This window comes from Amblyomma mixtum, chromosome 8 (genome assembly GCF_055824585.1).
Source record: "Amblyomma mixtum isolate Tamu chromosome 8, ASM5582458v1, whole genome shotgun sequence".
Taxonomy (NCBI): Eukaryota; Metazoa; Arthropoda; class Arachnida; order Ixodida; family Ixodidae; genus Amblyomma; species Amblyomma mixtum.
Window position 1 is genome coordinate 35,447,553 of NC_143019.1, and position 27,812 is coordinate 35,475,364.

The following is a 27,812-nucleotide window of genomic DNA, read 5'->3' on the forward strand; positions in this document are numbered from 1 at the left end:
GGATTCTAGCAGATCGAAAACCGCAATTAAAACCTCATTCATATAGAAGGATGGACTTTCTCCTAAAGCTGTAGAAAGGAACAATAAATACTGAGATGAAATTTCACCAAGTTCTTGTTCACCGTCTCCCATTATTGTCCTGAAAACTTCCCTTCTTTTTAGGGCATATCTTTATCAGCAATTATTGCGAAATTCCAAGAGCAAAATGTTTTTGAACTGTGTCAAACAATAAGATTTGCATATAATTACTGCAAAAAATGAGGCTCCACAAATTTTTTGTTTCGTTCACCGCCGATACAAAATTCCACTTTTTCAAAACCGTAAAAGCCATTTTTTGCACCTCTTGTAATATACAATAATTTTCCAAGAACAGTACACTGTTTGCTATAAAAGTAAATGCTTTTGTGTCCTGTTGCATGTAACAGTTTCACTGAAAACAAAAGCAACCATAGGACCTTCATTGCCGTCCTTGTCTGACCCGAAAGAGGCGGTTTCGATCCCGGCCGCGGCGGTTGAATTTCTATGGAGGAGAAATTACAGAGGCCCACGTGCTGTGCGATGTCAGTACACGTTAAAGAAACCCAGGTGGTCGAAATTTTCGGAGCCCTTCACTACGGCGTCCCTCATAGCCTGAGTCGCCTTCGGACGTTAAACCCCATAAACCAAACCACTAATTGCGGTGCAGAACGATCCGAACGCGTGGAGTCTATATTTCACTGCAACACCTCATCTGTACTATTTTTTTCTTTATTACTTTCACCATTCTTATATAGCATGGTCCCCACACGCATTCATGCAACTTTTATCGTCTCTCATTAAAATTCATTCACCAAAACCTATCAACACAACCACAAGTTCAGTCCCGAACAACTGCGAAGCCATATAAAACGTTTTGAACCCAAACAGCAGTTGAGAAATTTATGTTTGCTATTGTGACGTAATTAGGAAACGGCGTGAGCATGTTTTCTGTGCTTAGTCAACGTGTAGAGCGTGAGGATGCGTTCGTTAAACCTTCCTCGCGACATTACAGGGACTACTTGGAGTTGTTCCGAGGAATCTGAATTTTATATCTTGGAACTGAAGTAGCACATATGTCATTATTCTTGACTCATCTGTGAAGAAACCCTATACTTCACGCTAACTGCATTGACGCTACGATTAAAAACATGGCGAGCAAACAAGTTTAAAATTTCTGCCAAAACCAATACGCACCTTTAGGAATGCAGTATAGTGGTTTTTCTTTTCTTTCCAAGTACTGATCTCCTCTTCCGGTTTTTTTAACACTGCCATAACCCATTTCACATACGTAAGAGGTATTAGTCTCCTCCTTGCATACAGAATAACTGCTCATGCCGCCCTCGCAGTAGTGCGATACAAATGAGCAGTTAATATTTGTAACCGATTCTGTGAACAGCTCCACAGCCCTGTAGTGGGCGCAATAGAAATCAAAGGTACCTGTAACATGGAGCAAACAAAAATAACACTGATATTTCGCTTGCTGTCGAACCATAAACGTTGCTACTGATTTGCAAACGCTGTCTTCCTAAGGTGCGAGCCCGCACGGACGGTTGGCTTTGTTTGAAGTGGCGCGCAGCAGCTAGCCATCCATGAACGGGACGGAACGGTTGTTTCTATAAATCACTAAGGAGCTCTAGGCATCGCTTCCACGTGCAGATAACAAAACTCGCGCATGAGAGAATCGATTACGCTGTGCCCAATGCTTAATTTTTCAGCGTACCATTTTAATAGCAAGTAAGCTCTCCCGCGAAGCTCTTGTGAAACGCTGGCGATCCACAACCCTCCTCGCAGCTCTTGCTAGCCCTTGCAGATCCTTGTACTATAGCCCCTCCTGAAGAAACATTATCCTGGTGACGTTAGAAAAGCCAAAATGAATGTTGCACAGAGTGTTTTAGATCAACTATTCACTTAAAGCATCCAACATGGATGGCAAAATTTCAAGATATCTGTATGACGAACGAAAGTTAGCGGGGACCTGAACCTTTCTTAGGATGATGATGAAAAGCATTTGATAATATTTACAGAGAGGGTGACAGGGGAGCAGCCTCTAGAGGGCCCCTCCCCTTGCAATACTAGGTGGAGTCCCTTATTCAGGAACCCCATTGGTCTGGACCGCCACACGAGCTCGTTGAACCAGGGCTTGTTTGGCCGTTAGGTCCAGGCAGCCGAACAGGGCCGCCTCCCAATCCTCTCGAGTAGGGGAAGGGGTTAGGGGTGGAAGAGAAGGATTTCGCTGGCATGCCCAGACCACGTGGAAGGTGTCGGTCACTTCCCCAAAGAAAGAGCGGAGGCGAGAGAAGGAAGGATCGAAATGTCTGAGTACTGACGGGCGCAGTAGACTGTTTATAAAGTATAGAACCTAAGAAGTATTCTTTCGACTGCTTTTCCTAGGCCCTTGAGAGGAGCCGGGTACTGACGATGCGCGTCCCGGTAATCAGCAGATATATCTTTGAATGTTAAAAGAGGACAGGTGCCCTGATCCAGATCGGGAGGGTCGACGTCGGGGGCCCGGTTAGTGAGTGTGCGAGCGGCCGAGTTGGCGGCCTCGGTCCCTGGTAAACCCTGGTGACCTGGAGTCCAAATGAGTAATCGGATCGCGGGGCCCTGATTCCGAGCTGCTCTTCGAAGTATTCTTTGGTCTGTAGGCGCTATCCAGCCCAGCGCATAATTCCGACAGGCCGTTCGCGAGTCGGATAAGATGAATTTAGATTGAGGGTGGCAGGCAGTCAGGACGATTGCTACCTCCTCCGCGTGAGTTACGCTAGGGGCATTAAAAGTGAGGCCGACCATCTGTCTTTCCTCGTGAAGTAACCAGACAATTACACACCCAAATGAAAAAACTTTGGGGGATACCTTCTAAACACGCATTCTACGACTCATTTTTCTGAGGAATTCGTTTTTTTTTACATGACTGTTGATAACAAGCAAACAGCACTTGTTGCTGCTCCACTGTCAGAGCATCGCGAGATGAGCAATGGAAAAAAAGGACACAATGATTAGCAAAATAACTTTTACACTATGCAGCCTTTCAGGGTTTTGTAATTTGTAAAAAGCCAAGTTTGCACACGACTCCAGAGACGGAGGAAATGCTGCTTCAAGTTATACGGAGTGTTCATTGTCCTTGAGGAGAAATGCTATTCTGCTTACATCGCTTATCTCGGATCGCTGCAGCCAAATCCTTAGGCCGATGACCTGCCGTAATTTGTGTTCAGAGAGGGGGCGTGGCATGGCGCGAGGTTCACAGCCTTGTTGACAACCGCAGCAAGTTGCGCAACAAGTAAACGCAGCGCTCGAGTAAGAATCGCCAGCGCTACCAGCGGCTTCATTTCTTGATCTATTGTTCCCCAGCCCTGTTCGATGCAGCGGTCAACGTGCACACGAGCGGCGCACTTTCGAGAAGCTTTACACCCTGCGGCGCACAGGATGGAATGACTGCTCTTTTCTTGCCCCGAAACGTTTTTCGCAGACCCAATGCTGTGAACGCCACTAAGATATCACCTGCTCCAATCGCTAGAGCGGCACATTTTCTTCTTTCGCTTCAGGTTCATGGAGATACGCATTTTAATCGACTCGCTATCAGTTTGAAGCATGCATATGTGAGCTCAAAGATTTTGTAGGAAAATCATGGAGAGCTTGGTGCAGGAGTTGACGTGCGAAGTTTATTTCGATAGTTGTAAGTTCAGAGAGAACCACCAAAACGCGTCATCCGGTCGTAAAGGCAGTGCATAATCGCTACATCCTAAGCTGGGGAATGTGACAAATTGAACAGCCTCAAATGGTCAACGGGCCGCCTCTTTGGGCCCTGGCCACATTGAACCTCCCGAAACAGATTATACCCGGTCTGCTGATGGAGACGGAGAAGCCGCCACTGGAATTACACTCTCGAGTCGAAAACCGTTACCCACATATGCTAAGAGAGGCAGATTGGCGCCATGATTTGGAGCGCAGCCAATTTTTCCCCAGTAGGAGCGCATTGTCGGAATGAGCTCCTCAACTTGCGGTCATATTATAAAAGAAACAAGACGCCACTATACGGCAATGTCTCTATTACAGCACTGTGTCCTGGGAGCCACGCCGCCGTCCCCTTCCTAATCAACTTCTAGCGCGACGCTTAACCATATATGGGGTCACACGCTTTCTTCTATCGATCTGATGTAATCGCTCATGATGGAAGAGAGATTTCGCGCCCTTTCGCGGCTTCAGTACAGGAAAAGGAAGCTGCTGTCACCGAGAGTGCGAGGGAGCGGTGCCGCACTATCGCATCTATATTAACTCCTCCGTGTTGACAAAACCAAAAATACCCATTGGAATACTTCAAATGGTCAGGGAAAATTCTATCCTAAAAGGGCGCAGGGCATTGGCTACTACTCACGTAGGGTTTCCGTATGTGCTGCGCTCTTACGCTAGGGCGTGCCACCTTTATATCATTATAAACTGCCTGTGAAAGCTTAGGTTCTGGTCCTGTGGCGTCAGAATAGCTGTCAGCTCTGTAGTTTCGTAATTTCTGTGTTCCGCCATCTAAACCATTTTCATGACCGCCTTGATGGTGTCCTTTATCTTGCTAGCTTTATGGATGACTTCAGTCAGCAGCCCTAATATTAAGGCTGTAATCACCACTACACCATCCAATGAACCTGCGCATACCTGGAAACACACACACAGGGCACTTACCCGATTCGCATCCTGGCTGGTTTGATCCACCGTTTGGGTAGAAGTCAACGTCTCCTATGGACTTGTTGATACCGAACCTCGAGTCGGTCAGATTTCCTGCAGATGTATGGATAATATCGACAAATGCAGCGTCTGTTCTAGATAATGCTGCATTTGATCCTTCAAACAAAGGTCCAGCAGGATCCAAGCCTAAAAGAAAAAAAAGGGGATGGCGTATCGTTTCGAACATGTTGCTTCATTTAGTGAAACAAACGTTGCACAGGCAGAACGACATTGACCAGTGACTGACACCATGCCCCGAAGCCACCACATGCAGCTTGCAGCTTCATGACCGAGTTCATTCGGCCGCCGAAGCTTCATTAACACATCGTGTGGTAACGTAGTTGCCAAAAGTAGAAAACGGCAGCGTCATCCCGCTCATCCGTCACTTCCGGGAAGTCACATCACCAGGCCTGAAGTGACGTAACTTTTTATAAACGCTTCAGCCGCTTCTTATGCTATCATATTTGCAATAACTAAGGTAGCTGTGCGTGTGAATTTTTTCATTGTGCGGATTACTGAGGTCGTTGATCAATGCTTTGAATGCAACGTAATTGTGGTTCTTCCCTAAAGATTCGTTACACAAGTTTTTGATGGCATGTTTACAAAAGAAACAGTCAATAAGATTTCAGCTAATGCCGCGGTTTTTAGTGGTTAAGGGGTTCGGATGCTGACCCGAAAGACGCGAGTTTGATCCCGGCCGCGGCGGTCGCATTTCGATTGAGGTGAAATGCTAGAGGCCCGTCAAGAGTGCGATGTTGGTGCGCGTTAAATAACCCCAGATGGTATAAATTATCCGTAGCCACCCCACTAGGGTGTCCCTCATAGCATGAGTCACTTTCGGACGTTAAGAAATAAAACATAAACCGTGAGCTTAAGTACCTCACACAGTCACTGCTCGCTCACTGCGCACAGTATGACGCGACCAATTAAACCGCAAGGCACACAAGTGTGTTTTAGTTTCTGCACCATTGATACACTCTTTACGCTGCAGGGATTAGTACCCGCAACGTCATGCTGAGAGGCAGAACACCTTAGCCACAGCGCCGCTTCGGTGCATTTGCGGAAGCATATATCTAATCTACTTAGAGAATGCAGTGAAAGCAGGTCCCGACCACTCGAGCGACATTGCTACACGAATAACAACGGGGTGGAGGATATTCAGCAAGTATAAAAAAAATCTTTTAGAAATTAACTTTTTTTCTTGTCATTAAAATTTCTGTTCAGCAGTCATGAATTTAGGCGGATATTTACTGCAGACGAGTTTTTCCGACCGTAGTGACCCAAGTTGCTCAATTTCAGCAACGTTCCGGATTGAAAGCTAGAAATTCATCCTGTATTGCCTCTTTATGCGACTTGTCTCCCAAACGCCGTTTCCTTATAAGCTGTTATAACTCTCGCCCGTCTTCTTATCTATTTTGCATAAAAGGCGAAACGCAGACCAAGCACAATTCTCACGTGATGCTCCAAAATTATTCACAATATGGGCGGATACTTTTATAGCACTTCCGCCACTGCGCGTGCGCTTTTACATAATATCTTCCCGAGTTTAATGCTGTTTAGTGTCAGGCAATTGGTAGCAAGTTTTTTATTTTCGTGTGCAAGCATGCCAGCGGCCTTAATAAATGTTTTACATGCCTTATACAGGCACGGCGTTACTAGATATATCTGAAGTCGTACGCTGCTACAAAGTGAGAACCTTCCACGTATTCTTTCACTGCCTCACTCGCTCACAGGAACCGGCAGTCTATTGTATTTGCCCGCAGCCTATTGCGATCTCTGAAGGTAGCAGTTTAAACTGCCGCGCAATGTCTGTAAAGCTATTGGCCGCCTTTTTCATGCCACCGTTACCGCAAACGTTTTCGTGCGGTGTACGCGCAAATCTACGCAGTGGTCTCTAGGGCGTGCAAAGCAGTCTTAGCGGGAGGCGCAAGGTCTGTGAGGCTCATGTGACAATTATCTCTACGAGTGCCACATTGAGACCAGCAGGTATGCAACGAAACAGTGCAGTCATTGCGGAGATATTGGTAGAGAAAATTGCAAATGAAACTAAAACACATGTTCAGAGGTAGAATGATATCTTACGTATATTCAACTGAAGAAGGATGGACAGCTGGGCGAGTGTGTAATAATTCATCACGGGAGGGTACAGCGCGAAGACGAACGACGAAGCAAGAAGACTACAGCTCTCGTCTGTGTAGTCTTCTTGCTTCGTCCTTGGTCTTTGTCGCGCTGTACTCCCCCATGATGTATATTGCCACGTATCATTGCAGTGTGTGTTCGTTCACGCTCAAGGCAGCAGGAAAGGGTCGTTATCACTTTTGTTCGTGGCGCGAGAAGCGACCAGACTAATCTCGATAGTTCGCAGCCATGAAAGGCTGCATCTAGGTTTTTCCAGATTACCGTAGATGATCTTGACCTGTTATCTGGAAGTTTCCTTGCCGGCTTTAAATTGAGCGATGCCGCGAGCGGCGGACATTGGTAGTTCGTCGACCGAAGAGCACGTTTGTTGCTTACGCCGCCGCCGAGTGATTCAGTTCTTTTGTGGGCGCAAGTCAGCCCAAATAAAGAGCTTCGTTTCCACGACTGGTTGGTGTCTTCCTGACCGCTGGACTGTCGTCACTACAACGTGACATCTGGTGGAGGTGCTGGGTAGCCTCCCATGTTCCGGACACCCCCTACAAGTCGAGACGCCAGCCCTTTGAGTCATCTACCGCAGGACCTGAGTCCAGTTCCCCGCGCAAGCCGACGCCTGCAAGGGGACGAACCTGAGTTCGGGATTCTGCCGGACCCTACCCGGAAGCGAAAGCCAGCAGCAACATCTACCATGAGCTTGCCCCAGACGATGACTCCAATCATTCTTCAGCTGCCCCGGGTGCCACCAACCTTCGACGCTTCGCCTGGCGCCGACCCCGAAGAATGGCTGGAGCAGTTCGACCGTGTGGCTATCTTCAACAACTGGGACGATGCCACGAAACTTAGGTACGTGTTCTTCGCCTTGGAGGGACCAGCAAAAGTTTGGTTTGAGAATGAGGAAGCTAACCTCACGAACTGGGAAACCTTCAAGGAGCAGCTTCTAAAGACCTTCACGAACGTTGTGCGAAAGGAGAGAGCCCAGCAGCTGCTACAGTCTCGCATACAACACCCAAACGAGACCGTTGCTGTGTACACTGAGGAAATGAAGCGTCTCTTCCGGCGTACCGACGCAAACATGAAGGAAGAAGAAAAAGTAAAGCTGCTCATGCGAGGAGTTAAAGAGCAGCTCTTTGCCGGCCTCGTCCGCAACCCACCGAAAACTGTCGCGGAATTTGTAGAAGAGGCATCCACGATGGAAACAACTCTTGATGCCCGAGCCCGCCAGTATGACCGCCAGCAGCGCGTTTTCTCAGCAAGCTGCCTGGACACCGCTAACAGCAATGACCTGCGGGAGGTTATACGTCAAGTTGTGCGAGAGCAGCTCCGACGATTGCTGCCAACGGGAACGCAGCCGCAACCTTCATCGCTCACTGACGTCATCCGGGACGAGGTTCAACAGGCCTTGGGCGTGACGCCGACACCCATGCAGCCTATGCAGCCCCCAGCCATGACTTACGCCGCAGCTGTGCGCCGTCCTGCACCTCGACGACGGGACCCAAGCCCCTATCACCCTCAGCCAGCTGCGTTGGACCGCCGCCCACTCGCCCCAACCCGCCCGTCCTACGAGCGACGCGCGCAGCCGAGGAAATGCGACGAGTGGAGAACTCCCGACCAGCGCCGCCCGATATGCTTCCACTGTGGCGAAGCCGGTCCCCTCCTCCGGCACTGCCCATACAGAAGACTGGGCATCCGCGGGTTCTCTTACGACGCTCCACGACCCCGACCCGGCCAGCGACCAGCCGAAATCGAGGAGTTTTTGCGTCGGGAAGAATACTCATCGCCGAGCCGCCTATCACGTTCCCCGTCGCCATCGTCCCCGCGCTTTGTATCTCCTAGCCGAGGTTACGCCATGCGTGGACGCTCCCCCAGCCCCCGAAGGTTAAACTAAATAAAGCAGCCTCTGGAGGTGAGGTTGCTTCTAAGCGCAATGATAAAGATCCTCCATCGACGAGTACTCAAGACCATGCCTCAACTACGATGACAACACCGACGACGACGACACCGACGACGACGACACCGACGACGACGACACCGACGACGACGACGCGGCCAGACTTGAAGCTTTTACCGTTGCCCAGTGAAGTAACGTCGCAGTACGCCCACCGCAGCCTCACTAGACGAAGCCGAGATCGTACACCGAAGAGAACGTGCAATGCGAAAACGCGAACAAATGACCTTGAAGTTATGATCGACGATCACGCGGTTACTGCCTTGGTGGACGCCGGAGCTGACTACTCCGTCATGGGTGGGCCACTCGCTGACCGACTCAGCAAGGTAACAACAACTTGGGATGGCCCGCTGATCCGCACCGCAGGTGGTAACCTGATTACGCCGTCAGGACGCTGCACCGCGAGAGTTACTGTAAATGGGAGAACCTACGCGACAACCTTCCTGATCCTACAGCAATGATCGCGAGACGTGATTTTAGGAATGGACTTCCTGAATGAACATCGGGCGATCATCGACCTTCGATCCAAGTCGATAAAGCTTTCCACGGACAAAGCTATATCTGCAGTGACGACAGCGACTCATCGCGTTGCCTTAAACGTCCTTGACGAAGTACTGAGCGTGCCACCCCGATCAAGTGTCTTCGTCTGCATAGGTACTGGAGACGTCGAAACTGCCGAAGGCGTCGTCGAGGGGAACACTCAGTTACTCCTTGATCGAGGACTGGGCGTCGCAAGGGGAGTCGCCCAAATCCGAAATGGCCAAGCCCAGGTGCTGCTAACCAACTTCACCGAAGAATACCGGCATCTAAACAAAGGTACGACGATCGCTTTCCTCGACGAGCTGGCAGACATCAGAGACATATTTGCCCTACCCGACCAACCCGTAGAACCATCTAACCAAGGCCATCAACCAACGTTTGGTATCAACCCGGCATTACCACGGAGCAGACAAGACCAAATACGCAGTCTTCTTCAAAAGTACAGCGATTGCTTCTCATCAGCATCGAATGTGCGAAGAACCCGGCTTGCCAAGCACCGCATTGTCACAGACGAACACGCCCGACCACTGCGACAGAGCCCCTACCGCGTATCGCCGCTAGAACGCCAAGCTATTCGCAAGCAAGTTGAGGAAATGCTACGTGACGACGTCATCCAGCCATCAAGGAGCCCCTGGGCAGCACCAGTTGTCCTAGTGAAAAAGAAAGACGGCACCCTTCGCTTCTGCGTCGATTACCGCCGCCTGAACAGTATTACGAAGAAGGATGTCTACCCCCTCCCCCGCATCGACGACACACTGGATCGGCTATGCAACGCTAATTACTTCTCATCGATGGACCTGAAGAGCGGCTACTGGCAAGTCGACGAAAGAGATCGCGAGAAGACTGCGTTCATCACGCCAGACGGACTGTTCGAGTTCAAGGTGATGCCATTCGGCCTCTGCTCTGCACCAGCGACATTCCAGCGAGTAATGGATACGGTGCTCGCAGGCTTGAAGTGGCAGATTTGCCTCGTCTACTTAGATGACGTTGTTGTCTTCTCCTCAAACTTTGAAGACCACCTCAGAAGGCTTCGGATAGTGCTGGAAACGATCAAGTCTTCAGGCCTGACACTGAAACCAGAGAAGTGCCACTTCGCCTACGAGGAGCTGCTGTTCCTTGGTCACGTCGTAAGCAAGGATGGAGTTCGCCCAGACCCCCAGAAGACTGCTACGATCGCAGAGTTTCCACAGCCTAATGACAAGAAAGCTATACGCAGATTCCTTGGATTGTGCGCTTATTACCGGCGATTCGTCGAGGACTTTTCGTGCATCGCTGAACCTTTGACCCAACTTACCAAGGCTGACGTGCCTTTTAAATGGGAAAGGCCGCAAGAGGAAGCTTTCAACGAGCTGAAGCGCCGCTTACAGTCTCCTCCTGTGCTCGGGCACTTTGATGGAAACGCCGAAACCGAAGTTCATACCGATGCAAGCAGTGTGGGCTTAGGAGCGGTCCTCGTTCAGAAAAATAGCAGAGAAGAGAAAGTTATCGCGTACGCTAGCCGTTCACTGTCGAGAGCAGAAGCCAACTATTCGACGACAGAGAAAGAATGTCTCGCCATTATTTGGGCCACGTCGAAATTTCGCCCCTACCTATACGGACGACCATTCAAGGTTGTGAGCGATCACCACGCTCTCTGCTGGCTGGCCAATTTGAAAGATCCCTCCGGCCGCCTTGCTCGTTGGAGCCTGCGTCTTCAAGAGTTCGACATAACTGTAGTCTATAAATCTGGCCGCAAGCATTCGGACGCAGACTGCTTGTCACGAGCCCCCGTCGACGCAGCACCCGAAGAGGAAGACGACGACGCTTTCTTAGGACCGGTAAGCGCCAGCAGTTTCGCGCAGCAGCAGCACTCGGATCCTGACTTGCAAAGCCTAGTTGATTATCTGAAAGGCAAGACCGCATCGCCTCCCCGAGGGTTCAAGCGGCAACTGTCGTCCTTCGTCCTTCACAATAATGTCCTCCTGAAGAAGAACTTCGCGCCCAACAGGACAGTACATCTTCTTGTCGTGTCCAAGAATCTTAGGCAAGAAAATATGCAGGCATGTCATGATGAGCCGTCTGCAGGGCATCTAGGGATTGCTCGCACGTTGCACCGCATCCAGGAGAAGTACTATTGGCCGCGGCTAGCTACCGAAGTTTCCCATTACGTGAAAACGTGCCGTGAGTGTCAGCGACGCAAAACGCCTCCGACTAGACCAGCCGGACTCCTGAACCCCATACCACCTGCAACTAAGCCCTTTCAGCAAATAGGAATGGACCTCCTCGGCCTCTTTCCGACTTCATCATCAGGTAACAAGTGGATCATCGTGGCCACCGACTACATGACCCGATACGCCGAAGCAAAAGCGTTGCCTAATGGTACCGCAACAGAAGTCGCAAAATTTTTTGTCGAGCAAATTCTACTGCGACACGGCGCCCCCGAAGTGCTCATCACAGACAGAGGGACGGTATTTACAGCGGAGCTGACGCAAGCCATTTTAAACTACAGCCAGACAAGCCATCGGAGGACAACTGCCTATCATCCACAAACCAACGGACTCACAGAGCGTCTGAACAAGACCATCGCAGACATGCTCTCCATGTACATCGACGCCGAACACAAGACGTGGGACTCCATTCTGCCCTACGTGATCTTCGCGTACAATACTGCCGTCCAGGAGACAACCAGGTTTACCCCATTCTAGCTGGTATACGGCAGGAAGTCCACGACAATACTCGACGCAATGCTCCCGCACGTTTCTGACGAAGACAACCTCGACGTCGCCGCCTACCTTCATCGCGCCGAGGAAGCCCGAAGACTTGCGCGGCTTCGCATTCAAGACCAGCAGCACACCGACGCCCGACGCTACAATCTGCGCCGACGAGACACGCATTGCAAGCCAGGTGATCGTGTTTGGATATGGACGCCAGTTCGCCGCCGTGGATTGAGTGAAAAGTTGCTGCGACGCTACTTTGGCCCGTACAAGGTTCTCCGTCACATCGGTGACCTCGACTACAAAGTCATCCCCGACGGCACGACAGCATCTCAGCGACGCCGCACACGCCCGGAAGTCGTACATGTCGTACGCCTGAAGCCATATTATGAACGCTAAAGGACTGGAAGTTTTCATTATCCGTGTTTATTTTCATTTTAAAGCATCGAGACGATGCTTCTTTGGAAGGGGGGTAATGCCACGTATCATTGCAGTGTGTGTTCGTTCACGCTCAAGGCAGCAGGAAAGGGTCGTTATCACTTTTGTTCGTGGCGCGAGAAGCGACCAGACTAATCTCGATTGTTCGCAGCCATGAAAGGCTGCATCTAGGTTTTTCCAGATTACCGTAGATGATCTTGACTTGTTATCTGGAAGTTTCCTTGCCGGCTTTAAATTGAGCGATGCCGAGAGCGGCGGACATTGGTAGTTCGTCGACCGACGAGCACGTTTGTTGCTTACGCCGCCGCCGAGTGATTCAGTTCTTTTGTGGGCGCAAGTCAGCCCAAATAAAGAGCTTCGTTTCCACGACTGGTTGGTGTCTTCCTGACCGCTGGACTGCCGTCACTACAACGTGACAATATTCAACTATATTGTTCTACGAGATTTTAGTCCTCTGTAAAATGGCGAAACAAGCCGGCGGACAGCGTTCAGGGAGCTAGGGGCGTGCGTGAAATGTTCACGACACATAGCTGCTGCCCAAGCAGGATGTCTTAAAGCAAGTGCTAAAATCTATCGGCGTAACGACAACGACAGAGAGCCGCTCAAGATTTCATATAATTTCCCCTGCACTGATCGCACATGATGCGCGTCCTCAGAAAACTGATTCTTTTACAAATAAATTAATACCTGTGATGCGTCCAAGCATATGCCTTGTATTTAAGTTAAAATTCCGGCCACAAAATCCGGCGACGTGTGCCCCCAGGCTGAATCCTATAACGTGCATCATATCTGGCATCAGACTACAGTTTGAAGTCAGCATCATCTCTTCCAGCAGTGAAGACAACAGAACACCCGGCACAGGTGTGTTTGCTGCAGCTTGGGGGTAGTTCGGAAACATCGCTCCGCCAGTCCAGTTCACCAATATCACATTGCAGTTCACCTGTAAAGAAGAAAACGATTATGTGTAATAAGAACTTTGTTGCCAAAAATTTCCTACAGTTGTGCACGCATCAATGAGAACATAATGTAATCACCGGCTTTTCTGCATTATTAGCACATACTGCGAGTCGCCTAACCAAAATTGAGTTCAACTATACAGAAAAATATTTGAAAACTGGAGGGGAAATGGCAGTACACAAACTATAGGGAAACCAGTTCTATACGGATTCTACGTGCTTACAATGCAATATTTTTTGTTTTAAGTATTTCAAGACACATTTTTACCTACTGATTTTTTCCACCTAATCCTGAAGAAAACATGTTTTCCAGAATCATCCGCATGTGAAATTCAACATTTGTCTTTTATTCATAAATTCTATTTAATTCCGACACCACCTTGACCGCTCCGTAGTAAGTGATTCGTTGCAGTTCACCTCTAAAATCTTATACTGTGGGAATCCTGAGAACACAATTCCTAACTAAGCTCATAAATAAGCTCACTTCGTTCAGATCATGAGTCATCAGAACCTGAATTCGTGCCACTGGGCAAGCGCTCAGCTTTTCGCAACGACACATAGTTGTGAAAAAAATCACCAAGCATAATCGGTATCGCTTTGACAGAGGCGTAAACTACATTTTAGAAAAAGTAGTGTAGGTGGGCACTGTAGCGGAGTCACCTCAATATTGCTACTAGATACTGTACGATGTCTGTATAGTATATCCTCGCCTACTTCGGACGTTGCTCTCTGTTACAAGAGAGAACAAACTCAGCGTGACGTTCACTTTTACCACTGCCCTCGTCATTCTTGTTCCTGCAGCACTCATATTCGCCCGCATGGCTCCTTTACGAATTGCACATGCAGTCTGGTTCGAGACTGATGCTGTGACTAGCGCCCCATTTAACGTTCGAAGAAAGCGAGGAAGATAGTTCTAAAAGCACAAGTATGAACAGCTTTGAGTGATATTTAATTAAAGCAAAGTCATTAGCAGTAATGGCAAACATATAAGATGGGAGATCATGCAAGGCAGACAAATAAGAGACTATAAAGATGATTGTGTGAGCACTCCCTCTTGTCACTATAGAAGAAACGGATGGTTTTTTCTTAATAGCGCGAATGAATGTAAGAAGGTGTGGTCGAATGTGGCTTCCTGCATGATGGGATTACGGTGAAATATGTTCATGCTGTTTGCACTGCATAAAAGCCGGCACGTGAACAGAACAAATTAAAGTTTATAATTAGTTTCGACCTTTTTGTTACGAGCGCTACACTTCTCAGGAGCAACCGACTCGTCCAAACAGCTACCCTGATGAACGAAAAGATAGAAGTGGTAACAATTAGTCAGATAGGCGATATTTCGACGAGAGCACTTCGCATTACATGGGCCGGAGAGGTTGATCGTGCAGGTAAATTATAAATGTTCCCTAATAAAGAATGCCCAGTCGGAGTAGTATGAAAAGAGGGAAAGAGTGTGTATGGACAGACAGTGCGAAAATATACTTCGTATCGCAAATCTCTGGTCCAGGTTAGGTGTCTGCTTTTAAACCATTCGAGGTTTCATCCTTCCTACCATTGTTGGAATTTGTGCTTGTGCAGCAGTCGCCATTATGTTTTCTGACTGACGTATGTTTTCACCCGACTGGATTCGCAGGTGCATTTCATGTGTTTGTATATGTTCTATTACAAACACAAGTTTTCCAGTGAAGCCGTCGCGCCGGCTCAGTGGTTATGATACTGGCTGTATATCCAAAAGACTTGGGTTCGATCCCGACTGCGGCGGTCTCGCTTTGATGGCAGCGAAATTCTAGAGGCCCGTGGACTGTGTGATGTCAGTACATGTAAAGAACCCCAGGAGACGAAATTAACCAGAGCCTTCCACTACGGTGTCCCTCATAGCCTGAGTCGCTTTGGGACGCTCAGCCCCCAGAACCCAAATGAAGTTTTCTAGTAAAATAAGTTTCAATACGCTATCATGGAAAGACAGAATGTCGCAGAAATTCAAATCGCCACGTATACGCCCCACGCTGAAATAAACTTGATGTATATATAATTACCGTAATCACCACGAAGTGATTTTGGCACAGTTGTAGGGGTATAAAGAACAGTGCAACGTAATCACACAAATAATACACGGAATACAGGTTAAAATATTTTAAATTCAAAAAAATGTACAAGATTCCCATTGGGCTCATCAGCAACAACAAAAATATGTACATCATGTGGTGCTTGTGGCACGCAGAATCCGAACAAACCTGTTCTGAGCGAAAAAAAGAGTGTCGCAGTTTTACACTAAAGAAAAATATTGCAAAAAAAAACAAATAATATTTCGAGAACAGTGATAATAACAATGTTACTCTGGGTGCAGAAATGGTTTATGTTTGCGGGGGTTTAACGTCCCAAAGCAACGAAGGCTATGAGGGACGCCCCAGTGAAGGGCTGCGGAAGTTTTGACCACCTGGGGTTCTTTAACGTGCCCAGACATTGCACACCACACGGGCCTCTAGAATTTCGCCTCCATCGAAATTTGACCGCCGCGGCCAGAATCGAACCCGCGTCTTTCGGGTCAGCCGCCGAGTGCCATAATGATTGAGCCACATCGGCGGCAGAAATGGCGGTATTGTTCAACGTATTTCGGCACACTATTGCTCAGAAATACGAATAACTGAAAGATTTGTTAAGTGGAAAAAAGCCGGTCATAGTTAGATGATAACTTTGCCGAGAAAACTCATCCTGAGAACAAAAATTTATGATAGCTGGTATGTAAGTATTATAATGCCAATTAATTATCCGACATCACAACTTCAATCGCGAAAAACCATTCAATCGTAGTAAACAAAAAACAGTACTTTTATTAGAGAGATTGAACGATCTCCTCATTGCTCTCTCCTCAATAAAACATGAAGTTTTTTTTGCGCCATTTATTGCTTTGTTATCGTTCGGTTTTGCAAAAGGGTCTTAAATCTGACACCTTATTCTAAAATAGGCAAGAGTGTCAATTCGTCAAAAGAAAAACAAACAGTACAAGAAAACTTTAGCGCTCGTCTGGGGAGGAATGTTTATAGTTAGCGTTGCTAATAAAATCATCATATACGCCCTCTAGCTGTTGTCATTCCATATCGGCAGCACTACAGTAGCCACTAACTTGAAGAAGGCAAAAACTATTGCTATTATATTTAATTATATTCTCTGATATGGTATTGACATAATTTTTTGATGATTAATGATAATCTGCCATGCACGACACCCGAAAGTAATCTTTTGAAATGCTGTGTTGAACAATATTTGGTCTGTTTGTGGCTTCTTTCCCAGTACAAAACATGGTCATGTGCAGTGAGCGTAATTTTGCATGATAAATGTGCGACATTATCATTTATATATACAAGACACAAAAAGAACTCTAACCATGAAACCTTTGCGTGTACAAAAATCATCCTTACTGTCGCTGAAAAATTGTCATGAAAGAGAAGAAGCTGTTCCCGTTTCGTTAAGTACACCCTAGTCTATTTTGTGAACGGATTATTTCTGGAAGCTTTGGGAATTAAAAATTATTTCTTTGAGAAAATTTTTCAAAAGCCTATGAGATGTCTAAAGTATCGTAAGTTTGTGTGAGTTTATTATTTGATTGTTCAAAGCAATGAAATTTCCTAAAAAAGTAACAGCGCCCAGTCCTCTGTCGACAATATGAATACAATAAACATTTATCCATAATTTTACGTCACTGTTTTTATCGTAACTTTTCTCTTATCTGTGACAAAAGGAGGTGTTGGCCGTTAGCCTTGAGTCGTAGATGCCTGTGCAGTTTCGCTTCACGGAGCTTGTTTCTACTCCATTAGCATTTTGTCTAAAGATCCCTTCCCCCGTAGTGAACACTTCCAGTATCCTAAAAATCATCGCCGAATTTTCCATAAGAGTGCATTAGGAAAAACATTTAACGATTATGGCATGCACACAAAGCGATGAGTGAGAGCTGCTCTTGGGATCAGCTTTTAGTGCCTAAAGAAGCGTTGAATACTACTGTTTCTCTCTATATCTCCTAAAAATATGTCATGCTCATATCGCAAGTTAGATCCTTCTTGTCACTTCATCCCATTAGCTGACTGGCGAATAGGAGCCAAATATTTTGCATTTAGTGAAATTCAAGGACTCTATTTCTTTCTTAATCAACCAGATTATGCGTAATAGCAGATGCCGAGGACGATAAGGTAAATACTGCCTCGATGAAAGCAGTCCCGTTTCTTTTTTTGACCAAGCTTGTCCAATCCTGTGATTGACACAAATGCGTTCTTGAACGCGACACAATAAAGCGTTGAAGGAGCGCTGAGAAGGAGCCGTTCCCTTTTCCGTCTGAGTAAAAATTGGTTGCGCGGAACTTCTGAAGTACGTTTATGGTTTTCCGGCAAGAAACGACGCATTAACAGCTGAAAAATTAATTTAAAGCTCTGTTCAGTACAGTGATGTAGTAGGCCGATTACGGCGATGCAATTTACCTCAGAGATTTGTGTTGAAATGACTGTTTTGACGCCGTCCAGCTGGCTTGCGAAATCAATCACTGAGGGCCTCACCTGTACTACATTTGCTAGCGTCTTCTGTCATCGAAACGATAAGTTTTCAGTGAAACTGGCGTCTTTGCCGATAAAATGCGGTATTCAATCGATACAAGCAATCTTCCATTTATCCGTGTCTCTTTAAGTTGGTATGTTCCCGACCGGCTTTTGAGATGTCTTAACGACATTCGAGATGCTAGATGCAACGCTAGCAGACAGGACCCCATCCATGACGTGGCATCTGTTTAGAGTTCAGTCTCTTGAGAAAGAGCAGTCATTGTAAATTCCTTCGTAATAAAGTTGAGCGGACTTCCTGTCGCTTTTTACCTGTTCTTTGGGAGACATCTGTCTGTTGGTCATGCCTGGAATAGTTTATGCTCACATCTTAGACGGAAAAAAATGCGAGACTTGAAATATGAGTGCTGCAAGGAAGCTGTTCGCGCCTCCAAAGCTCAGTATTGGTTTAAAGCAACAACTGTAACGCTCGGAACCCATAAGATATTAACCATGCGGATCTCACCGTTCTCAACAAAGCATCTTTTAGTTCTGTCATCCAGGATATGTTGGTATCTTGAGTGAATCCATGCACTACCCCAATAAGTGGCTTTGCAATGTCCACAGCAGCGTTGCTGTAGTAGTCTGCCCACGTAGTGTGGTTTACTTCAATCCCAGGGCTGCTTTCATTTGAGAAGAACAAGAACCGAGTTCCAATGTTATCTGGGGTGTCCGGCCCACCAATCTCGAGGCCGGTTCTGTTTTCCGGGTGGAAGCATCCAATGCCACTGTAACAGCTGTAATTTCCTTTGTAAGACTTGATATAATTCTCCACCTAAAACAGAAGAATTAAATTTAATAAATAATTGAAAGTTTTCTGTTAGACTGTTATAGTGCGATCTCGTAATAGTGGGTTCGCATGATCCAGATTAAAACGTCGGCTGTATCAGAGCGCGTTCTTCGCGAAACAAAGTGGTGGGCACAAAAATAAAAAAGCGCGCTTGCGCCCTTAATCAACCTTAATTTCCTGTTCTCAACAGTTCTCAGAGATGAAGGAGTTGTTTAGCTGTTTAAATTAACCCGCAGAAACTACACTGCATTTGCAATATATGCTTCCAGAACTTCAGCTGACCACTTGTCTTGCTTGTCTACGAACGTCTTGATAGCCCCAATGTGATCAATGGTGTGCAAAATTACTTTCACTAAATTGAAGTCCATGATAGAGAGAGGGTGTGGTAGATGGTCCTTGGCGATCACAAAATGAACAAGGGAGGGGAAAACCTCAGGTTGCTTGAGCCAACGTTTCGACAAGGGGACTTGTCTTCATCTGGGCAAAGCGTTCATCATTGGCAGGGATTTAATAGGGCCTTCGCTCCGAGGAGGAAGGCCCCGGGGGTGGGGAAGGAAAGTGGTGTGAGAGGGGATGCGTGTCAGGAAGGGGAGGGAGGTGAATCGTGATTTGTTAAGCTGCAATAGTGGAAAAAACTTATATCCGGGGGGTGTGTAATGAACAAAGGCTTTGAAGGGGCTGCGACGGGGGGGAGGAGCTGTAGGACCTGAAAAACTCAGATAAAAGGATTAGTCAGCGTGGTACAGGGAAATGAGAAGAAGGCAAACAACATAGGCTGGCACTGGAAGGAGGGGCATTTCCAAAGAAGGACAAGGCAGGGGGGGGGGGGGGGGGAATGGCTCGAGTTCAGAGAAAGCCAAAAGGTGGGGCGGAGGGGGTAACAGGAATGTCATGGTTTCCGAGAACGGATAGTAGGGGGTTAGGAGAAAAAAAAAAGGGGGGGGTGAACAAAGGAAGAGGGTGAGAAGGCCGGAAATGGGGTGGAAGATATGACGTGGGAAGAGTGCAGAGAGCGATAATATACTTATGCGAGGTTCTAGGAAATGGTCTGACCGCGTGCAAGACATTTGTTAATTTAAAATTGTGCTAACCCTGGAATGTACCTGAGAGATTCCAGGTTTCCTCTGGACATGTTAATCCCTGTTGGTTGCAGTGTTTTAAATTTGTTGATTAGGAATGCTTCTCTGTATTTTCTGTCCCTAGTCGATTTGAAGCCTGAGTGAAGAATGAACAATTTGAGTTCGTCGAATTTGTGATGGCGTTGATTAAAATATGTCGACACTGCCTTCTCTTCACTAAATTGAGTCTTTTACAATCAACTTCACTGAATAATAAGTGCCGCTATAGTTTTAGATAATCTGCAGTAAGTTTGGGCTACCTTTCTATGAACTACAGTATTTCAGAAAAACACTCGTCTTGCTGCTGTTGGAAATATCTCTTGACAGCTTCGAGGTGCTCAGTGACATCGTGCGAGCTCAGTTTAAGCAAGAGCTATTTTCTGTTTGGCACTCCTACCTTCCTCCTCTGCATCATAAGTGGTGGACGTCACACATCTGTTGGTTCCACTAGGAAGGGGTTGCATGACGGTGAGATTTAACATGTTACAAATGTCCTCTTTAAAAGTCACCGTGGAAGTAATTTTGCCTTAAATTTACTCTGGTGTAGCTGATGGCGGCCACATTGGTTGCAACCGAAACACGTTGGGCTTAAGACGTCTGCGGCCCACAGCAGTTTAATAATATCTTCCGTGATATAAGGATGTACATTGTTTCCCGATTCGTTAGGGCCCTGACACTATGTCCTTCACAGTAAGGTTAGAAATTTGTTTTCATGAGCGGAATTATCTTTCCTGATCATATCCTTAATTACGCATTATGCTATTGACATTTTCCGATTTTATTAAATCCGTGAGGCAAGGTAAACCATATTTCAAGTGGACAGTCCATTCAAGTTGAAAATCTCAGAGCTAAACAGGGCGTTTTCAAATTGTGTCTCAATTATTCAATCTGGCGTTTACCGCTGTCAAGCAAGAAGAACCACTTGACTGAACCATGCCCTTTTAGTGAAGGGTGTTTGGTGAGGTAACCCACAATGCCTCATCATAAGGGTTGAACGTGTTAAAAGTAAAATATACTTGCGAGCTGCCTCTAGCAGCGGTCGTTGAAAAATAGTTTTCGTCAGTTTCATGGGAGACTCGCTCACTATAGGAATTTTCTCCACTTTTGAAAGATATTGCTTCCTTTAAAAGAGCCATTTTAAATCTAGTCACTCTTCTACCTCCGCACATGCGGCTGGCGCTAAGAAGTGTATATACCTGTGAGCACGGACCCATTCTTCTCCGTGCGGAACAAAGATAAGCGCTCTGCTTTTTGGATCCCAGAGGACATCCACCTCCCTCCCTCCATACAAGACCTGAGATGACATAGCACATTTTCGACAGCACTCATTCTACATTAGAATGGCTCTTGCACTGAGCGCCATCACTGGAATTTGTATTTAAAAAAGATGAGCTTCAAGATTTTCCATTCAAAGTTGAGAGGCTCCTAAAAACGAGGGAAAAAACACCGAGCCGTTAATATGAAATTCTCAGATTTCGGACAAATTTTATGCCTTTGTCGAGTTCCGAATATCCACTCTAAACTCTAAATTCTGGTTCACTTTCCAAGTACTTGCGTCGTTTTGACTTTCAGAGGGTTTTATCTCCTGTGCGAAATCAAAGATGCAAATTTTCGCAGCCAGCCTTTGCATGAAAGTGGGAACGTGATGTCTGTAATGTCATGCATAAGTATAAGGCCCAGCGACTTATCGAAGCCATAATGATAATTATAACTTGTGCGGCTTCAGAATAATCAAGAAAAAAGAAAAAATTACGAGGAACTTTACCGGCTAAAGTGGTGAAAGGCGAAAGCCTGAGTGCTGCATTCTGCTACGCGATTGTTCACTTCACATTTTGTTGGTGCATTAATTAACTGCCAGTTAATGACGCTTAAGCTTCGCCTTTAGGATTGGAACGCGACAGCGTGTTGTAGCGCTGCCAGGGAGTCCACGAAACGCCACCACCCGTTCGGCGCGATGCGTTGCCCTTTGAACGCAACGCTTTTTAAGGAAAAGAAATGGGGCTGTAATTCTCTGTCCTCTCGGTGGACACCTGAGCCGCACGGTGCAGGAAGGGAGGAAGTGTGAGTGAAAGAAGAAAGAGGGGCCGTAATGAAGAAAATGAAAATTGTATTTGATGAAAGGAAATTACGCATTAACTGTCTCACATATATCAGTAGACACTAGTCGAAAATTGTATATGAGGGAAGCAAGTTGCACAGTAACTGTCTCACATATTTCGGTGGACACCCGTCAAAATTCGCGCGTGGTGACGTCACGACAATTTGGACCAATCTGAAACGCGGACAAATTCGCCTTGCTCGTCGGTAAATTGGTTTTTGAGGAAAGGAAATGTCTCTCATATCTTGGTGGACACCTGAGCCTCGCCGTAACGGGAAGGGAGGAAGATGGGAGGGAACGAAGACACCGTATTCACTAGACCCACCTTTGTTCATTCTAAACCATCGAGCTGGCATGGCGGAGTGGTAGCGTGCTCGACTCGCACTCCAGAGACCGGGGTTCGATTCCCAAGCTCGGCCAATTTCTTACTCGGTTTTATTTATTTATCTGGTCTGACTAGAAAGGCTAATTGGACTAATTGGTTAAGTAAGCAATTAACTAAACTCAGTCAAACTTACTTGGAGCATCACTATACGATCCCTTTAATTGCTTGCATGGTTAGTAGCCAAAGTACAATTAACCCCGTTTGAAATTCGCGCACTGTGACGTCACGACCGTTTCGACCAACTGAAAAGCGTGACATTTCTGTCGACAGCTCCTGCTTACAACGATGAGACATTAAAGGCTTCCGCCTTAAAAGGCGTCTACCGCCCTTTCCACAGGATTTTTGTGTCCAGTGTAGTTTCGGTACTTTCGCATGCGGCCCCTAAATAAATCGAGCAATCCGCTATCATCAGGCGCTGTTCACTGACCCAGCAAATGTAGCCGTGGTCTAATCCGACAGTGACTCTTCATCTTTTTTAATCCAGGACAGCAAACCTTGCTTTTTCGCTGGTAGGCAAGGGGAAGCGCGCGAAGTACATCCGTAGTGCCACTCCGGCAACGCACATCATAGTGCATCCACCTCTTTTCTCTGTGGCTAGGTTCACAAAGTTCGCATACTACTGCTCGAGCACAATACTTGGCGGCACTGGAAGGCGACTGAACGAGACATCAGCAGCAAACGAAAGACTCACGCACGTTTCAATAATAAAAACGTAGCAAGAACTTTCAACGAACCGCACAGGCCATTGCACACTTAGCACTTCAATTTGCGAAGGTGCCCAACATATGCGTGGGGCGAAAGAAAGTTAGGCGGGCGAATGAGATTAAGGAGTTTGCTGGGATACTGCAGCCGCAGCTGGCGAAGGACCATGTTAATTGGAGAGACATGGGAGAGGCCTTTGCCCTGCAGCGTGCGTAGTCAGGCTGGTGATTAATATGGGTGAACATTATGGAGGCTGAAGGTGGGGTGAGAGGTCGGTAGACCGTGGTGGCGGTTGGTTTGGCTGCCTCTTATCCAAGGGGAGGTGTGGGGATCTCGCTGGTGGGTGATCCGTCTGGAGGGCAACTTGCTTTCCCAATGTGTGTTTGAATTTGGCTTCGCTGCCGCGTCTCTCTTCGCTTTTCGAAGGCTACTAGTGGAGGAGTGATGGAGGTGTAGGGTAGGAATTCCATTAAGCGACACTGAGTGAGAGCTCCAAGACTGCAATAGCTGGGCTCTTACCTCATGGTCTGTGCGTCTTATTATATAACAATAACAAAAAAGTGTACTCACTTGCTGAAGGACAGTGCTCTTTAGCGTCTCGACAAGCGGCGTGAACAACCAAGCCCATCGTTTGTTCCGGCGATGCGTTGAATTCGTGCATTCCTCGAAGCTTTTGTTGCTTGATAAACAAGCCCTTAGTTCTTCCAATTCTTCTTGTGGCAGCTGTTCAGTTTCCTAGAGTATTCGTTCCCGTCAGTTTTGTAAACACCGAAGACGATCAGTCGTAGAGATTTAGGGTGCTCATGTTTGTTTGCTCTTCTGTCAAGCCGCTGTTTTGTACAGCCGTCATTTGTTAATTCCACTGAAGCTTATTGCCCGATTTGGCTTTCTTTATACATGTTGAAAAGTTATGGTAAGTCTTTGCTTTTGCTTCGAAGAGTTTGAGCGCGAAAACTGAAATTCTAATTAACGTCGCAGGTCGCCTAAAAATAAACGTATTTGTCTTTAAAATCAGCTGAAAATTATTTTTCCGGCGCAAAGAAAATGGCCACAGTGATCACGCAAGCACACTCAAATTCGTCGAGCGACCAGCGCTGGAGCGTAGCCCTGGCATTAAGGCCAAGCCACAATCAGGCCACTAGCATATTTAAAAATCTGCCGCAGAGACCAAGGGACATATTTTATAAAGATTCTTTCGAAATGTATATTCATTTTTCTTTTCATTTGGATTAATGTCTGCGTGGCGGCAGCAGCTAAGGAAGCGACAAGCGACCAATGGCAGAAATGACAAGGTAGCGGGTGGCCACGTCGACGACAGCCTTCGCCACTCGACATAGGCACCGGTTAAGCATTGGCTGTCATATGTAGCTAATGGATCAATAGTCCGGTCGCTTCCCACGGACGCTTGAAAGCCGCAGCTACACCAAACAACAACAGAGGCCAATGTCAGGGTGTCGAATAGATCCGAAATGGAAAATTAAAAGTATGTCTTTATAGAATATAGGCCCAGGTGTATATTACATATATATAACGCAGCAATACTCCTTGAAGTTTGAGGGCATACGCCTACGAATGCGCCTGCGCCGCCTTTGGAGTCGACGCAGGTATCATTAGGGCTTGCCAGGCACAACACCCATACTTCGACAAATAATAGCAAAATTAATTGCGATTACACCTTAGGACAACAGGAGGATTAGCGCTTGCTCGGTGTTTTCTTTTATCGCAATTGTTGAACTTCCTTTGAATGCTGCTTCCACGCATGAATGGTTGACCATCGTGTCCCCTTCCGGCAGGGCTGCCGCAAGCCCTTAAAGGTGGGAGAAATGCGTTGCTACCGACCTGAGCATCTTCTTGTCAAGCGCATTTGCGGTAACCGTTCCGAGAGCATTCGTACTATGTTCGACCCGCCTCACATTTGCGGCTCTTGCCCTGCGCATACCGAGATCATACAGGGCACCACAACGCTTCCCCTCGGCTACATCCACGGCCCTCCCGTACAGAGAGCCCTCGCTAATTAAATTCAATGATGGCATATTTGGTTATATGGTAGTTAGTGATCTTAATCCATGATTCATGGTATGTGAGGTAGAGCAAAACGGGACAAGGGGCAGAGAAAGGCGGAAACAACAACTTAGCGCCTGTGTTGTGTGCGTCTCTCTCTCGTGAAAGGTAAAAGGGAAAGCTGCCGCCGCGATGGGCAGTTGGTAGTGCTCAAGAGGCGATGTGCTGTGATCGTGGGTACCGCTCTTACTGTCTAGGTTTTTTCTTTTCTTTAACTCTATGTTCATTTACACCATGTTTTGAAGTACAGTCGGCGAAAAGAAATCCTTCTCTTCACCATCGCGGGTCGGAAATGATAAATGAGCACTATCCTTCATTTAACTACACAAAACAAAAACATACACTAGTAATATTCCCTGTAGCTTCTTTGTTTACAAAGGATGTTGGCTTTACTGTGTTCTTTGAAACCTCTGTACTTCGAGACTGCATTTCCTGCCTGATTTTCTTGATAGAAGACTGGTCCCACATGCCTAAAAAGCTAAGGTGATTCCCTGTTTTCCTACTTTTGGAAAAATATTTCAGCTGCCGGGGTTTCTATATAATCAATAAGATAACATGAATGAGAGGCGACATTAGCGTTTTCGAAATATTCTCATTTAATGAAAAATTAAGGCGATAAAGGTTTTGTTATTAATCTCTTCGTGACATTTTCCAACTAAAGTTTGTAGATCAATGGCAATAAATTCATATATATTCACGATATAAAACCGAATATTAAAAGTTTCCATGTGCTATGCATTGCTTAAAAACGCGCCGGTAGAAAATAAGACTGCTGATTCAGGAAAATCCTCACAATTAGTTGATGAGCGGTTTTATACATGCTCTTTGTTCCGCTACCTTGACAGCAGCCATAAATTCGAGAGTGATGTTAACGGCATCGGTCCATCCTTCATTCCCTCCTTGTAGTGCGGAACCAACAGAAGATGTTTCGCTGCCTTCATTTATTTTGTCTTCCAGCGCCACCGCGCAGAGGGCCGTGATGAAGATCGCTGCAATGAAACGATGAGCTAAGACAGAGCACACCTGCACAAGTAGCTTCCTTTTAAGCATAGTACAATGATTAGTGTCGACCCGGCTGTCGAGTTCTCAGTGACAATATTGCCACACTGTTGACACTCTGCAGGCGCCACCTGGTGGCCGAAACTAGGCTCCTAGCGCGTGGCCGAGCGTCGTCTTTGTCTTGCATGAGCTCGGCGGTTCGGCGAGCCTCGTCTGAGAATACGGCTGTGCTTCCCGCTTCCTGGTGACAATATTGCAAGTTGGCATCTCGATGATAAGCGCGCATTGTGCGGGCTTTATTTTAAGGCTCTCGCGACAAACTTCATACTCTCACTTGCTCCACTGCCAGTGAAACATGCACGTCGCTGTGGGCATTCGTATAAAACTTGCTTCTAAAAGAACAAAAAGTAAGCACTAATTTCATCACATTATAAGTCCTGCTTTAGCACAGAGAGTATCAAACATACAAAAGCACTAATGCAGTCTACCAACCGAGACTTGTGGTAAACAACGTCGGTAGCGCATTATCGCATTTGTCCTTGATAATCTTATCTTCTTCTCATTATTTTTAGCGCAGCTTTCTAGGACAGCGTTTTTATAGGGGCATTCGCAACACATATCTTTGACATGAATTGCAAGGTGCAGAGAACGCAGTTACAACCAACAAGATGTGTACGGCTTAAAGCTTCAAATCCTGTAAGATTAGCAGAAGAAAGGAAGTTTTCATGTTGTCCAAACTGACAAGTGGCAGTGGACGATGTGTACCGAATTAGCCAATGCAGGTGATAAAGACCCTCATAATCTTTGTCTTCCTTAATGCGAACCTCGGACAGAGAGAGGGAGGAAACTTTTAACTTAAAACTTTAAACTTTGGACAATAGACGAGCAGGCAAAAGTGGCAATGTAACTACTTCTTTATTTGGCTGGTTAGCGTCCGCAAAAAGCTGGACAACTCGTGACGGTGATAGCAAGAAACTTGGTGTGCGGTCGTCAAAAGCAGAATCACCGTCGCTCTCAGCCACTCTAATTTTAAAGCCAGCAACGAACATTCGAGGTAAGGCACTGAAAAAAATTAAAATAATCTTGGACGACGCAGAAGTGCAAACCGCAAAGTCTGAATCTTAGGACTACCAACTTCGAAAATAAATCTGGTCGCATGAATTGTCACTATCAAAATTATAATGCCAGGTGCCGGCGACTTTGAGCATATATAAAAAGCAAACATAACAAAGCTTGCTGCCAGTATCTGTCAACCAGCACTATGTTCGCTCCTTTAAAGGACAGCAAATCAGCATACCATATATACACATAATGAAATGCGTTCAGGTTTTTATATTACTCACCTGAAAAAGGACTAGCCCATGGCGTTAGAGACGACGGACGTATCCTCATTACCTTCAGGTATGCTGCTAGTTCCTGCATCGGTCATACAAGGTGGTTACACAACCATAATTGTGTAGGTACTAAATGGAAAAAAATTCTGCGCAGATTCTAGGTCACTTCCTCGAAGAACTTGATACATTCCTAATTGGCGCGATTTCGTCAACCGCTTCGCCAATCAAACAAGACCGCTTGGATCTTCCTAATTGGTGCAATTTCGTCAACTGCTTCTGCAATCAAGCAAGATCACTTGGATCTTA

General features: G+C 46.6%; 1 protein-coding gene across 1 annotated transcript; it reads right to left on the bottom strand.

Annotated features, from left to right (window-relative positions):
- Nucleotides 1-856: 856 nt before the first annotated feature.
- Nucleotides 857-27,594, bottom strand: LOC149332069 (pancreatic lipase-related protein 2-like). The gene is made up of 7 exons (XM_089557460.1): nucleotides 27,568-27,594; nucleotides 23,683-23,847; nucleotides 18,486-18,794; nucleotides 13,171-13,423; nucleotides 4,690-4,878; nucleotides 1,213-1,455; nucleotides 857-870 (listed from the first exon to the last, which is right to left on the bottom strand). Exons 1-7 carry the CDS (start codon nucleotides 27,592-27,594, stop codon nucleotides 857-859), a joined length of 1,200 nt encoding a protein of 399 aa, XP_089413586.1.
- Nucleotides 27,595-27,812: the final 218 nt, after the last annotated feature.

Excerpts from the sequence above, each read along its gene's own strand:
- LOC149332069 (XM_089557460.1), bottom strand. The coding sequence starts at position 27,594 with ATGCAGGAACTAGCAGCATACCTGAAG. Across the intron at positions 23,848-27,567 it reads AACTAGCAGCATACCTGAAG|GAAACTGAACAGCTGCCACA; the intron begins GTAATGAGGATA and ends CGAATACTCTAG. Across the intron at positions 18,795-23,682 it reads AGAGCACTGTCCTTCAGCAA|GTGGAGAATTATATCAAGTC; the intron begins GTGAGTACACTT and ends CTTCTGTTTTAG.